The 14,859-nt window shown below is 40.8% G+C and overlaps 1 protein-coding gene across 2 annotated transcripts in view; it reads right to left on the bottom strand.

Annotated features, from left to right (window-relative positions):
- Window positions 1–7,880: 7,880 nt before the first annotated feature.
- Window positions 7,881–14,859, bottom strand: part of smurf1 (SMAD specific E3 ubiquitin protein ligase 1) — a 29,042-nt gene continuing 22,063 nt past the window's right edge. The window contains exons 8-18 of one of the 2 annotated variants that reach the window (XM_036552512.1): window positions 14,544–14,628; window positions 13,535–13,681; window positions 13,088–13,292; window positions 12,471–12,574; window positions 11,870–11,984; window positions 11,234–11,412; window positions 10,618–10,755; window positions 10,148–10,268; window positions 9,431–9,632; window positions 8,722–8,797; window positions 7,881–8,207 (exon numbers count right to left, since the gene is read on the bottom strand). In XM_036552512.1, coding sequence (XP_036408405.1) covers window positions 8,108–8,207; window positions 8,722–8,797; window positions 9,431–9,632; window positions 10,148–10,268; window positions 10,618–10,755; window positions 11,234–11,412; window positions 11,870–11,984; window positions 12,471–12,574; window positions 13,088–13,292; window positions 13,535–13,681; window positions 14,544–14,628 — 1,472 coding nt within the window. In that variant the 3' untranslated portion in view covers window positions 7,881–8,107. Of the gene's footprint in view, window positions 8,208–8,721; window positions 8,807–9,430; window positions 9,633–10,147; window positions 10,269–10,617; window positions 10,756–11,233; window positions 11,413–11,869; window positions 11,985–12,470; window positions 12,575–13,087; window positions 13,293–13,534; window positions 13,682–14,543; window positions 14,629–14,859 lie in introns of both variants that reach the window. The other variant, XM_036552511.1, reaches the window with a different exon arrangement.

Raw genomic sequence — 14,859 nt, forward strand, 5'->3', positions numbered from 1 at the left:
GGGTCTTTAAAAAAAAAAAGGGGGGGGACAACTGTGACATGCCTTGTGCTCGGATCCTAAATCAATTTATATATAAAACGCACAAAATGGAAGGAAGACCACAGACTATAAAACTGAGGATTAAATTCACACCAGATAATTTTTTTAGAAATGAGCAAGTGACATACAGAGAGTTTGTTACACGTTTTACTACCATCAATTGAAATGCTTGATGTAGTGCAGGAATTGGTGCCCTTTCCCATTTAAATATCACACTGCATCATGGGCACATTTTTTTGTTGTCATCTAAGCTCTTCTACGGCATTTTTTGAAACAATTAGGAGAACTGAGAGATGAAGCCTGCAGCTGTGTTTCCACAGCACCCTTGAAAACCTTGCTAAAAATGAGTGAACTGCCATGACAAAAACAGCTATTTCCCACTGCTGCCATTTCCCTGTCTGTCCTTGTGAAACGAATTCTTGTAGCATATCGTTTTTCCACAATGGTTCAGCTTGAATTGTTTGATATAAACATGAGCTCATGTATAAGGTCGACTTCAGGGGTTCATGGCAGCAACAATATGGGGGCCAACATTCCATACACCTTTGGGCCTGCTGACAATCCTCAAGGTCTCAGTGGCAGCTTTCTGACACAGAACAGAATCCTCAGCAGCTATACTATGTCTAAGGGAAGAGGCAGATACGTTAGTTCCTTCAAATGATGCCCTGTTCCAATGGAACATTCCATAAGATAAATTGGTAGGCAGGGAGATCTCTGTCATTATCTGAAAGTGTAGGAATACGTAACTTTTCCTTTTAACTAAACACTTCTCCACAGCACAGATACAAACATCTCCCTGCACACAAAAACTGTATTATGTTCACCTCCTGACCATTCCAGACCACTTTTAGTAACACATTTTTCAAATGTTCTTTGGGCTATCTAATGGCGTACACTAAAGAGATCTGGTGTTATAGGACTAAGTTTCAGATCCTTTCAGATGGGCTCCATTGTTTTAAATGCAGACGTGTATATCGGGTACAAATAAGTTTAAATTACAGGCTGCATGACACAGCAACAATGCGGTTTTAAATAAACAAAATCTGAGAAGATACAAAGTAACTACAGAAATTGACTGTAGCATTCACCTTGAGAAATAGGTGCAGACGATATTCTGTTTTAAGGATTTGTTGTTTGCTCTGAGAGAACAGAAGACTGCATTGGGCATGTAGTGAAAATCTTAACAATTTTACAATGTGAGTAAAGAGAAAACTACCTGAAATATTCCTCCAATATACAGTTGTAAAATCATCTTATGGTAATCAATCTTATCGTAATCTGTACAGATGGCTTGGCATTTTAAGGCAAGTGACACGTTTTAGGGTAGTATACTCATTTCAGTCTGTTGGACACCTCTTATTTTGCGAAAAGGTATACTTTTCAACAAGACCTGCCTCCCTTTGGTGTTATTGTTACATGCAATGTGTTGCATATAATGTATGTAAAATGCATATAAAGGCTTGAAATGAAATCTCACAAAGAAGTGGACCAATTGGAAATACTCAATGACTGCGCATAAACTGTGAAATAACTGACCTTGATCAAAGGGCTCAGGACCCTTGATGATTCTTCATTTAAAAACAACACCGCACATACCCCATGGTACTGACAATTAATGACATGTTTCCAAAATCACCCCTGATAGAAAACAATGCTAAATCACAAAACTAAGGAATAACTTACATTTATTTGTCAAAAGACACATACGGTATATGAAAATATATAAAATTTTGCCACATTTATGCATGTACTTTCCAGCATATGTTTTAGAATATATTGTAATAATTATCATTATTATAATAATTATTGTATATTATATCACAGGCATTGCAAAAATATTTTCTGAAATGTCTGCATACAGTTCCATAAGTGAAAGTGGGGACAATTGCTTCATTTTGCAATGGTACATGGTGCAAAATATACTTTAAAATACTGTATTTCTTAAATTTGGGATTCTATATTTTTACCAAGTATTGTTTCTTTCAAAAGGATCTATTGACCAACAACAGTAGAGAGAAGACAGTATTGAGACAATACTGTCTTCTCTATAATCTATGGAGGTTCAAAGCCAGTAGAGGCTGAAAACACATCTGTTTTGTCTCTTTTTGCAGACTGTGGCCTTGACATTATGCTTCAATTCTCTAAATAAAGTCAAAGGTCTCAAAAGACTCAATGTGTGCTGAGAAAAAACATTCCAATGGGACTGAATCAACCACTGAATCCAGATATTGGCCTTCATTTGTGTTTATAGTCTTTTGCGTTGTAAGGTCTGGTCTTTTGGAACTCCTTTTGGAACACACTGTGACAGCCAGTTCTCCAAGAGATTGAGACCCTGGTTGTCTGAACAATAGGCATACATTTCAAGGTGGAATTGTTGAAAGGGTTCTTTTTTAACTTGAGAAAATAGTAATAAAAAACTGCTCACAGGAGAATTATATGAAAAGGAGCCATAAAATAAAACTTTATAACTTAAAGTGCCTTAAAAATGGCAATCAGATACTGCAAATAGCGAGATATCTAATTCTGAAGAGTCACTGTTGTGTCATAGAAATGCCATGAATTCAAATGTTGGGTGCATCACAGGAATTAGATTGCGCCCAGGTAAATGTGATAGCGTGCTTGTGAGAAGCATGCTAGCACTGTTCATTAACAGCTATTTTTATTATTTTTTGGAGGGCTGAGAGGTAAAATGTGCAGATATTATCATATATCATATCATCGTGTAACTTTTTAGTTCAGTATGGATCTGACAGCCTACAACTGTCTGGCTATTATGATACTTCCTCCTACACACAGCACCAAGCATCAGTGTTGAATTATTATGGTGGTAGCTGTTGTTCCTTGCTCAAAGGTACTTCAGCAGTTTCCCCCAGGAACCAAACTTGCAAACACTATGTTACAAATATATTAATGTAAAAATGAACAGTAAATATTACCCCTAAAATGTAAATCACCCACCCAACAATTTCCACTTGTAGTTTGTGCACCTTCATTAATTAGTGTAGGCGTATTATTCACTATCTTAAACTGTACAGTATGCAGTATCTTGGAAACCCTGAAAAATGTGAAACGCATAATAATCCAAATGTTGAACTGAATTACCATTCATCTTCTCACAAACATGATCACACGCATTAAGTGCGTCATGGGAGTTGAGCCTAAAGCATGTGTAATGGTAACACCTTGAGTTTGAGTAGCATTTTCACAGTAGCTGTGCAGTTCCTGGGACAGCAGCACTCAAGCCTCCATGCCTTGCTCTCAGAAAGAGGCCTCACCGCATGCAGACTTCTCAGAGTCCCCATGAATATCCTTCACTGGGCCCTCTGCAAAGTGCTGAAGAATAGAGATCTGAAGAGCAGAAAGTCACTAAGAAGCCGCTAATTCTGATACTTGTTCACGTCAAATTTCTTGCAGCAGTCCTGATCACAGATAAGCACATACTGGGGCAGCCTCTATAATGTTGTGAACAGAATGATACGTCTCACCAAAGTTGCGCTGGTCTTGTCTCAACAATCAGCACTAATGGTCCCCCTTCAAAAAGCACTGGGCCACCAAGACCTCAGGCATCTTTCACTCATTAGTCAGAAAAGAGAGCTAGATACAAATATGCTCATATTTGCCCTGAGCCTTTTTTCTCACCAAACCACTACCCAGCTGTGTCCACTACACTTTTATTTGATTGTCAGCGTAAATTAATATTGATTTGAGGTCAGGAAAGCATTTAGACCAGAGTCAAGGGATTCAATTTTCTCACAGTGAAATGTTACTAGCACGCAAAGCACAACAAGCCAGACCACCTTGGATGAATATGTTTGAGGGAGTTTGGTGCAATTAGTGCTCCAGATCATTCCAGCAGAGCACTCAACACAATCGGACACAGACAAATAATGAAATGTGGAATGATTTGAAACCACGGCAAAGGTACTGTGCTGTTACTACTGCAAAGATAATTTTTGTTTATCGATGACTGAAGTGTAAGCCATGCATGCGCAACAGTCAAACTGCAATGTTCTCAAGCGCATCCGTGTGCATCGTCACACAAAACAGCAGACCATACTAACAATTATGTTGAAACTATTATGCAACTATACCGCAATTTTCCAACATACTCCTAGTTTCCTGGTATATGGTAGTTTTAGATTTTATGCTTACGAAGTCTTTCCTTTCATTATGTTTACATTATTACCACTCAGAGCATGGCTGATGTACTCTGCGTGTAAAAAGGGATTGGCTTTTAATATGGAAACGGGAATGTTCCAATGCCACAGCTATGTTTTGTGGCGATTTTCCTTTGGTTCATTACGTTTTACTGTGCACAGGACATACCACTGAAGCACCCATCTGACGTGATGACATCTCAATCTCAGATAAAAGGAAGTGGTTCAAAACCAACTTCCTCACATGGAAGCCATTAATTTTACATCTGGGACTTTAGATTTACAATGCCAGAAAAACTGGACAGGACATGGTTATGCTAGCATAGTTACTGGGCATTTACTGGAGTTTCCATGGAGTTAATCAGGTGTGTCCGTCCGTTCAGCAGAATGGAGATCTGAGCACAAACTCCACCTCTGGCATGTAAAAGGAAACTCACTGGTGCAAACAGTGTAAGTAAGCCACACGTGATAACTAGCTTGACCTGTGATTATCACACAGTAGAATTTCTATCTGTAGGTGCCGCATTATATCTGTCCAATGTAATGAACAGAGCAAAGAGATTGCAATGTCCTAAACAAGGAATCTCTTACTGTGAGATACATAACAGCACAAAACACCTCTATCAACCTCTACTTAAGTGAGACAGACACATACTATTAAATACAGCATACAGCAGTATAGGATTTAAAAGCTTTATAACCATAGCATCTCTGACAAATAAGCACCTTCAGATTCTTGAACATTTTCAGATTACTTAAGCATGTGAATATTACATAAGAAATGAAGTAAAAACAGAAAGTCCTGTAATTTCCATTTTAATTTTTTTATATAATCTTATTTACATTGTACCTTTCTCATAAATGTTAAGGAAATAGGAAGTAACATTAAATTTTGCATCCAACAAAGAAACACACACAACCTGTAACAAGTGTAGATAGTAATGACACTGGTCATCAAAGTATGCACATGTGCTGAGGGAAGAAAAAAAAAGTCTTCCTTTCACAAAATGATGGCCGCCTCGCACAGGTCACAGGCAATGTCCATGTTCGCGATTCCCATCAACACTTCATCCATGCAGTTCAACACAAGAGCACATTTATTTCATCTTTGCATTGGAGATCTGTGGACTGCTTTGGCTCCTGCTCATTTTTATATATAAAAACTTTTTGACAAAAGTTCCCCAGTCTTCACAGTTTGTACACTGAACCCAAACACTACAGATATCAATTTCCTCCAAGCAAAAAAAAAATAATAATAATGCAAAAAGAAAATAAATGACATGTTAACACACGAACAGGAATATAAAGTGGTCAGTTTTTATTGCATATGTCACAAACATGAATGTGACCTCCAGGGTCTGGCCTCACTTAACTCCACCTGTCTTCAAGGTCCTCTACGGTTTGACCTAATTTAATAGCAGCAGTTTTTTTTTTAAATACTTTGATACATAGAGATTAGTGTACAGATTTCACAAATCAGCTTTCTGAAGAGTAGGGGAAATGATGATAGCAGCAATACTTACAGGACATTACACAGTAATAAATAATTAGTACAAATAAAATCAAGTGATTGCAGAACACTTAAAAAAGTTGGCTCATTTTTTACAATGTACAAAATATAACATAGTGCCACATGCACTTCAAGCACTGAACGATGAAATCTTAGACCTCCTTTTGTACTTTAAAATTGAGCCCACCAGTCTGAAACACGACCTGCCTGAGGCTTACATGGGACAGAAAGCCACTAACTATGATTAAACTCTTGCACTAATGTTTCCGAGGCAAAAGAAAGTTATGTGCTTATGTTTAGATTACTCGAGTTTATTAGTTTTCATTTTCATCCTTTTGGGGTTGCTCATTCTGAGAGGAATTACTCTCCAGTATGACTGACTGCCTGCCTGCACTGTGTTTCTCCAGAGCGAGTCTCAACAGTGACGTAAATGCAAAGGCTTCAAGTTGGTCAATTTGAGAGGCTCATAAGAATGATGTCATTTTCCTAATTTTAATAAAAAGCACACAGGGCTTTTTTTTAAAAGGGTTTTCATTATAAAAAAAAAAAAAGCATGAGCATGTACTACTTTGATGATCTTATTTCTTTGAGCCATCCCATGCCATTCAGACAAACAGAATACTAATACTAATTCTAATAAAATTTAAAAATAGTTTTATACTCCAAAAAATAAAGGAGGTAGAAATGGAACACTCCAAGTTTTCCAAAGAGAACCAAAAAACAAAAATGAAAACGTTCACGGTTTTCACGGTTGTTATGGAACATGGTTGCTATGGAACAAAAATTTTACTCCAGTTTTACTGAACTTTATATGATATATTTTGTTTTCAGTTTAGCTGGACTCAGTTGCTAGACAGCTAGCTGAATTCAGTATTTACATGATTTTAAATGAACTGGAGCACATGTAAGTAGTTGGGACACTGGTACAGAAGATGAACATTTTGGTTCTCTTGAGCCAGAACAGAATTTTCCACCATAATCAATCTTTAAAACATTCAGAATTTAAAAAATACCCTTCTGTATTTTGTTCTCTTCCATGAAAGTACAAAAATAAATAATTAACAGAATATATTTACAAAAACAAATGTGACTATTAGCGGCACGACTATTAAAATTGTTAGACATTGTTAATGGGTTTCACTATCCAACTGCTTCAATAAAACAGCAGCAATTGAATCCTTTTAGTACAGTTTCATAGGTTGTATATATCATTTTCAGAGACTCCACTGTTGACAATACAGCAACAGACAGAATCGTCAGTACTCTTCCTAGAATATACCATTATGTATGTTTTAAGCCTCATTGATCTTATGACACTCCAAACAAGCATTCTAAAAGGAAATGCATAAAATTAACGTAAAACATTTTGTTTTAGATGTGCAAATCACAGTATAAAGTTTGAAGCTACAATAGTGGGACACAGCCATGAATTTTAAAGGGCTAACTTCCTGGGTTTGATGTTACCAGACCCCTGAAGAAAAGGTACACGGTTGCTGACTAAACTGTCAGAAAAAGACATGATTTATGATGATGTACATTTTGTTTTAAGGTGGGTCACCTGGTTGATGCCGTTGAGCAGCTGTTGTCTCAATAAGTCCTAAAGGAGGTCTAAGACTAGCTGTCACACTGTTATGATCTTAGTCTTTTTTTAAAAAATGACAGATCCTTTCCTTTAATAAATTCCACGCAACAAGCAACTGGGTGAGACAAACTCATTCAAAACATGTCAACAGACAGGAAATTGATACTACTGAAGTGTACAAAGTCATCCTATTATATTTAAATGGCATAATAGGAGAAGACAATTGGCCTAAAAGGGGGGGAAATACATACACAGACATCATACAGTCCCTAATTAATACATTTTTGAAGTATTAAGTCTGCACTAATTCCTTCAGAGCATGTTTGCTGTAGGTAGATGTAGGCTTGGTTGTCAGATATGCTTTATGTTAAAGAGCACACACACCTGTGGACATGGCCACTGCTTCACAACTGCCTACCGCAGCTAAGGAGCTCAGATTAGTGGAATCATCATCAAGCTATGACTAGAAACCAAAAAATGTCCATGACAAAGTCGAGACACAGGTTGATTCTGAGACATCGTTTTTCAGGAAGGGGACCTTTGTCTTTTTTTTTTTTTTTTCCATTTTCGTCAGTGAAACCTGTGGGTGTTAATGCAGTCTTAAAACCACACAAAAAGAATAAATACTCTTAGAACTCTTAGGAAGTGTTTTCAGGTTGTGACCCCTGGGGGGTGGAGCTGGCAGGTCAGGCTTGTGCCGTCGGCCTTCTCTTTGCTACTCCACTGGAGGCTCCAGGCTGCCCCTCCCCGTATCCCCATCCCCCTCCCCACTGGGTGTAGTTTCTGCTCGTCACCGGGCGGTTGGCACGGGCGGGACCGTCACTCCACGGCGAAGCCGCAAGTCTCCTCCACCGCCGTCAGGAGCTTCTCGTACAGCTTCTCGTACGACTCGTACGGCGGGATGTCGATGCGGTTAAAGCTGTGAACGCAGAGGCAGTTTGTAAATCTGTACGTGCTGGCGTAGAAGACACACAGGCAACCCCCTACACACTCTCTCAGCAAGCTACACCCTTGGCACTTTGGGCCTCAGAATCATACAACATGTTACCAATATCAGGAATCAAAATGGTTTTCAGATGAAATAACCAACAATTACATTACACTACTGACTTTTAGATGACACTCTTATCCAGGTTACAATTTTTACGTTATCCGTTTATACAGCTGAGTATTCACTGAGGCAATTCTGGGTTAAGCACCTTGTCCAAGGGTACAGTGGCAGTCCCTCAGCGGGGAACTGATCCAGCATTGTTATGGTTACAAGCCCTGCTCCTTACCACTATGCTATACCACCACTCCATTCTGAAACCAACAGTCTACATAGAAAGTACTGTGCCAACAAGCTGTTTCAGACTTAGCCAGTTTATTACAGTAAACAGAACAGGTAACTTGACTAAGAAGCGTAACATGAATAATCTTGTGTTAAAACTTACCAAGTATGGGCTTTAGGGAGGTTTTCTGTGTTGGCATCTATTAAATGGATAGTGAACAGTCTTGGTCCTGCAGAACCTGTAGAACCTTACAAACATGCATTCTAGTTAATACTGATCCCCACCTATTCACAGAGGGCACATATCGCCTGCCAGATCTTCACAAAGCTGGTTTACTCTACAGGGTTCACATCCAGAGATTTAATCAGCACAGTCAAAACCAAAACAAGGTACCCTTGTTTACCCTTGAAATTGAATAATATTCAAAATTATATTTTACTTTCGATGTTCATGATCAGAGGGCTATATAGCTGAAAGGCAATGTTAAATTTGAAAGTGCAATATATGCAAGATTAACACAGAAAACCAATGGTGACAGAGAGGAAACAGATTCTACCAAAATGTACGAAGTCATCCATTTATCTTGAGGGGCTTTTCAGGAAAAGAAGTCCTAGAAAGCTACAGCCAACTGGGTTTTCAGCTCTCTTTAAACCATGGACAACCCCTGAACTGGGAAGGGAAGCTAAACTGGTTCAGTCTAAATGGTGATGAGCTGAATGAGGTGGTTAAGTGCCTGAAAGGGTGTTGATACTGCAGACTCTAAGTCTACCAGGTCTAAGGTTGAGAGGGCCTGACGTTCATTAGGGTCCGTCTGTGAGGGCGTGCAGTGTGGTGGGTTACGAGCTTTAGGCCCGGCGCAAACGACAGCCACCTTGCAGTGCTTTGAACCCCTGTAGGGGGACCCGCGTGGACCCCGTGACGAACTGCAGCAGCCGCCCCCTCCTCTCCTCGTCGAAGGACTCCACCGCCTGCCAGAACCACTTGACGATGTTGCTGTCGGCCACGCAGTGCTTGAGCCGCGTGTTGGCCTTCCAGTCGTTCAGATCGATCTTCCCCAGGCCCCCGATAATCAGCTACAACACAAACACAGCTGAAGGAGTGAGGGCTAACTTACATTTACATTTATTCACTTGGCAGACGCTTTCATCCAAAGCGACTTACAAGTGAAGCAGAGTACAACACAAGCGTAAACCACACACACAGAGACACAATATTAGAAGTGCTGCAAGTTTCAATAGTTGGCCAGACAAGTTAGCTGGTGGAGACACAAGTGCATTAAACCATTAATTTTTTAGAGAAAACAGAGTTTAGAACATAAGATATTGCTTTTGGTGGTAGTGATTCTAGTGATCAGGTGAGTGGGGAAGAGCTATGTATTCATATGTTTCTTAAAAATAGTGAGGGATTTGGCAAAAAGGATGAAAGCTTAGCAGCTCTTTCAACTGTGTAGCACCACATGTACACCACATACACACAAACACAAAAAAGATGAAGACAGACCTACAAGCTGCTGCCGTATGAAGTAAACGGTACATCTCAGTATGCTGGCATATTTCATAGCCTGTGAGAGAGATTGTGGGGTTTTTACCTCTAGCTCCTTGTGATCGAATGGCTTGAGCAGATGCTGAGGGATTAATTCATTAAAGCCTTTCTGCAGGGCTAAAAACTGGGCCTCGATTCCCCTCATAAACCTCCAGTTCACGTACAACCTGAAAGAGACACCACGAAAGCACTGCTAAGGATGTAAACATTTCATCTCAACAGGGGATCTGAATGGGATTTAAGGGAGCAGTGCTGTTCCATGCAAAATTATCAGCTGTTCACCTACTAAAATCAACCAGTATTAGAAAACAAACTCCAACAATACTAACAGGCTGGTACCAGGCACCCACAAAGGATCTCAGACTTTAACAAGGTTAATTTATAAATGCATGGTACTGCAAATCAAACACTTTCCCCGGGTTTTACATTACCCATAATCCCACACTCTGCAACTTTGACCAATATTGCAGGAACCAGCACATCCCAACTCCCTCTCTGACCTCATGGCTTCCATACCTGACATATTCTTTTTTGTTGTCTTCTGTGACTGGGATGTTCCTGCCATTGGGTTTGAGCTCATGCTGGAGAAATTTGCCAAAGGCGTTATGCTCTACACAAAATGTGTGATCCAGGACAGGGGTGATGTCATTCTCTCTGTAACAAAGAAAAAACATACACTAAATTAACACTGATATATTGGATTTTACCTGTATCAACACAGATTAATCCCAGTGATATCCTGTCTGATCTCACCCTTCAATTTAGAGGAGGTGAGCCTTTTTCTCATTATATCTGTTATTAACTCTATAATTATTAACCCTTCCTCATCCATAACCTTCCAGATCCTTTATCCATATGAATTTGAGAGCAGCCTTTCAACCAGCATCAGACTCACACCTGGAACAACAGTGGATCCAGCTGACCCCGGATCAGGGATGCGGGGATGACATGTGACCTGTGGATCTACAGTGAGCACCAGTAGTGTCAGGGCCGGGGCAAACAGCCATGAGTATGTGCATGTGCATGCTTCCCTGCATGTGTATAAGCACATGTGCATGCGGCCCTGCATGAATGCATGTGAGCATGTGTTTGCGTTCATTCCTGAAAATGTGCACACGTATCTGCGACTTACAGGATCCACACCAGGCTCTTGTGCAGCTCGGGGTCGACCGTCTCCAGGTCGGACAGCTGGATGGGCTTCCCCAACAGCTGTTTATAGAAGGGCAGGGTGAAGCCCCCGTTGATGTAGTGACCGTGGAACACGGCCAGACCCATGATCCGCCCCACAAAGTGGAAATACGAAAGATGATCCTACAGCCACACATAACACAAAGTCAGAGCGGACGTCAGCGGGGTTTACGAAAGAAGCCCCCTTTTCCTTTGGTTTTCCCTCTGACCACACCTCTTTCACAATGCAGCACCTCCAACATTCCTACACTGGAGCACTCCCCTTTATATTACACCCACTACAGATCATCAAGGCCTCTATTCCACCCAAACCCTACGCACTATGCTTTAAATCTCTGCATAACACATTTAAGCAAGTGCTAATTTTCTGTTTTGACCACAACATTCTGTGGTTACTGAAATGAATGTAACAGTGTCAGATAAATGTAAACAACCAAACTATAGCACTTTCTAATATCTATTACTTAATGGTAAACACAAAGCAGTTTAAATTCACTGAATTTTACATGAAATGTAAAGCTTGACTAAGCTGAAAGAACAGAAATTTGTTTGTTGGTTGAAGCAGGGAAGTTGTACTCACAGGATTGATGGAGGAGTCTGGATTTATTTGTAAAGTATAGATGTTATCTGTAGAATACTGGAAGAGGCCGTAGTAAGGATTTAGCATCTCATGGCAGAGAAGATATAGCCACTCCCTAAATGAACACAGGACAGGACACAGAAAAGATTGTCCACAAAATAAGATGATTCAGCAAGACTTTCCACAGCTGAAATATCGCACATTAGGCACATCTGCTGACTATGCAATCATTCATAAACGAAAGAGCTTTTCCTGTCACATTTACCCTATAACAACATAGGGGCACCAATGACAACAAAAAGCCATTCTACCAATCTCTGCCTGCTGTTCTGCCTACATCTACATAACAGCAATGCATTTAGTTAATATGGTGTTTCCGGTGCACTAAAACAATTAATGCAGTGACATCAAGAAGTGCTGTGCATTTAATGTTTTTAAAACAGCCATAAAACACTAAAACTGATAAACTTAAACGACAGCACAACTAAAATGAAACCATACTGCAGCCTAATCTTGAATAATCGTAGGACCTAAAATGCTTCTACAATCGCTACTACTCTCTAACATCCATATGAAAATCAGATTGCGATGCTTGTCTTGCCTTGCAACTCCACCATAGTCTAATCCCTCTTCTCCACGGAATTTGACCATGAGCCGCTTCTTAAGGTCTTTTGGCCTCATTTTCATGATCTGTCTGTAAGACTCCTGTGGGAAAAATGACATTAGTGACACTAAGACCTAGAATCCTGTATATCCAGTTACAGTGACTCACATTTGTCACCTGTAGAGAGATCTACAGATCAAACAGTGACACCTACTGGCGATATCTAAAAGGACAACTTGTCCTCACTGTATGAGTTTGAGGCTTCCGCATTACTGAATCAAACATTGACAGTTCTTTATTTTGGGGGGTGTACAGAGTAGATGTTTATGTAAAGACAGAGTCAGACAGCGGGACAGGGTACCTGGATTCTGTGATCTAGCGACTGTGATCTATAGTAGTATACTTTTTCCTCCTTAGATTCTAGGCTGTCTAGCCAGGTTGCCAAAGTTAACTTGTGGTAGGGTTTGAACTGGTATGGGAGTGTTGTTAGCCTGGTCTGACACTGTTTCTCATTCAGCCTGAATGGATATGCTTCTGTTGTTTTGTGCCTGAAGTTGCTCTGGATAAGAGCATCTGCTAAATGAATGTAATGTAATTTAATGAATGCAATGTACCTCAAAGATCTCCTCACGGGACACCTCGATGCGGCAGTGTCCGGCTTGAGGCTGCTGCAGGGAGAGCTCGTGCCGAAGCAGCTTGAGTTTCTGGACCAGGTCCCTCTCGTAGCGGACCGGCACCTCACCCTCACCCCCCTCCTCTACCGGCACCTCCGGCTGCACCGGCAGGGCCTGGCTGGACTCCTTTACCTGAGACTGCTGACTGTGACACACACACACACACACACGCAGGGTAAGTCCATCATATCTTCCACCAGAGTGAACAGATCATAACCCTCTGAAACATCTGAAAGCAGCAAATGAAATATTCGGTTAAGAACAATTACAAAAAACATCTGTGTTAAGGTAAAGTTTAGAATGAGGTTGATAAATGATGTTAAGACCAGCACTGCAGAAACGGGCAGCACGCTACTGTCCTGAGCACGGTGTGGAGTAGGGCTTTACCTCATTATGTGATGCAACCTGGGGTCGGTGAACTGCGTCGTCCTGTTATTGTGGTCCACAAAGTAAATCCTCCCTGACACCGTGCTCCTGATCTCCCAGCCTGGGGGCAGAGGGCCCAGGTCTTCACAGCTCACGCTGTTGAGGCCCCTGATGGAGGAACAGCGGCACTGAGACTCACAGCCTGGTCACTGCTAACAAGCCCACCTTCACACGTCTGCACTTCCACAGCACCCAATGAGAACGAACACAGAGAGGCACACACACCTGTACACCGAGTACATTATACCACATTACACTGTTGGCATTTAGCAGACGCCTATCCAGAGTGATTGGTTGCAATTTTTTACATGTTAACCCAGAATTGCCAGCTATATAAATGGGTAAGTACTTTGCCCAAGGGTACATCAGCAGTGCCCCAGTGGAGACTGGCAACCTTTCGGGTGCGAGTCCTGCTGCCTATCTCTACCCTACCCTGCCACCCACTGCCGAGTACACACACATATTATGCTACACAATTCACTGAAAGAGTTTCATCATGGGTACCAACAGCACTCGCTAGAAAACGAGACAACACACACGTTTTCTGCAACACTGCCTACAAATCCCTTTAAGTTCCTACATTCAATAAACTAGCAGGAGAAGTGAGTAAGCTTGCTGTTAAAGATGCTTAATGCACTGGCTGAGCTCAGCATGGAGTATGTTGACCTGACTCTGCAGTAGTCAGACAGCAGAAGAGTCATTATGTTTACGGTTTGCCCATGATACAGAGCCAAAGCTCTACAGTCAAGGCACACTGTATTCTCCCTATTATTTGTAAGCACACAGAGTTTCTGAACGTGGCTTTTAACAGTAGCCAGCCGGTTTAATCAATTCAGGTTTGATGGTCAGCTCAGGTAATCATACAAATACTCTTTATCTCCACAGAAAATCAGGTAGAACAGCAGCCATTCACTGAGGTCTGTAAAACTCCTGCCTAAAACTCCGCAGCGCTAATGAGACCTGACCCTACCGTGGTATTCTTGGGTCGTGCCATGTGCTGACGCCGGTCTGTGTGTGCAGGAAATAGACCTGGCCCTGGACTGTCGTCCTTTGTTCTGTTAAAGACAAAATCATTAAATTTTCATATTAATACACTGGAAATTTCATATCACAAACCAGCAGTAAGCGCCGATACCTCGATTCAATTGAACTGCAATGTACTATGTCCTTTGTTTTGAGTTGTTTTTGTCACTCTCAGGAATTAATAAAATATTTCAAAGAAAAGAAAAAAAAAAACACTTGTTCAGGGCGAAGTACACTGTGGTCAGATGGAATAAAGACATTGA

The sequence above is a fragment of the Megalops cyprinoides genome, chromosome 19, assembly GCF_013368585.1.
Source record: "Megalops cyprinoides isolate fMegCyp1 chromosome 19, fMegCyp1.pri, whole genome shotgun sequence".
Taxonomy (NCBI): Eukaryota; Metazoa; Chordata; class Actinopteri; order Elopiformes; family Megalopidae; genus Megalops; species Megalops cyprinoides.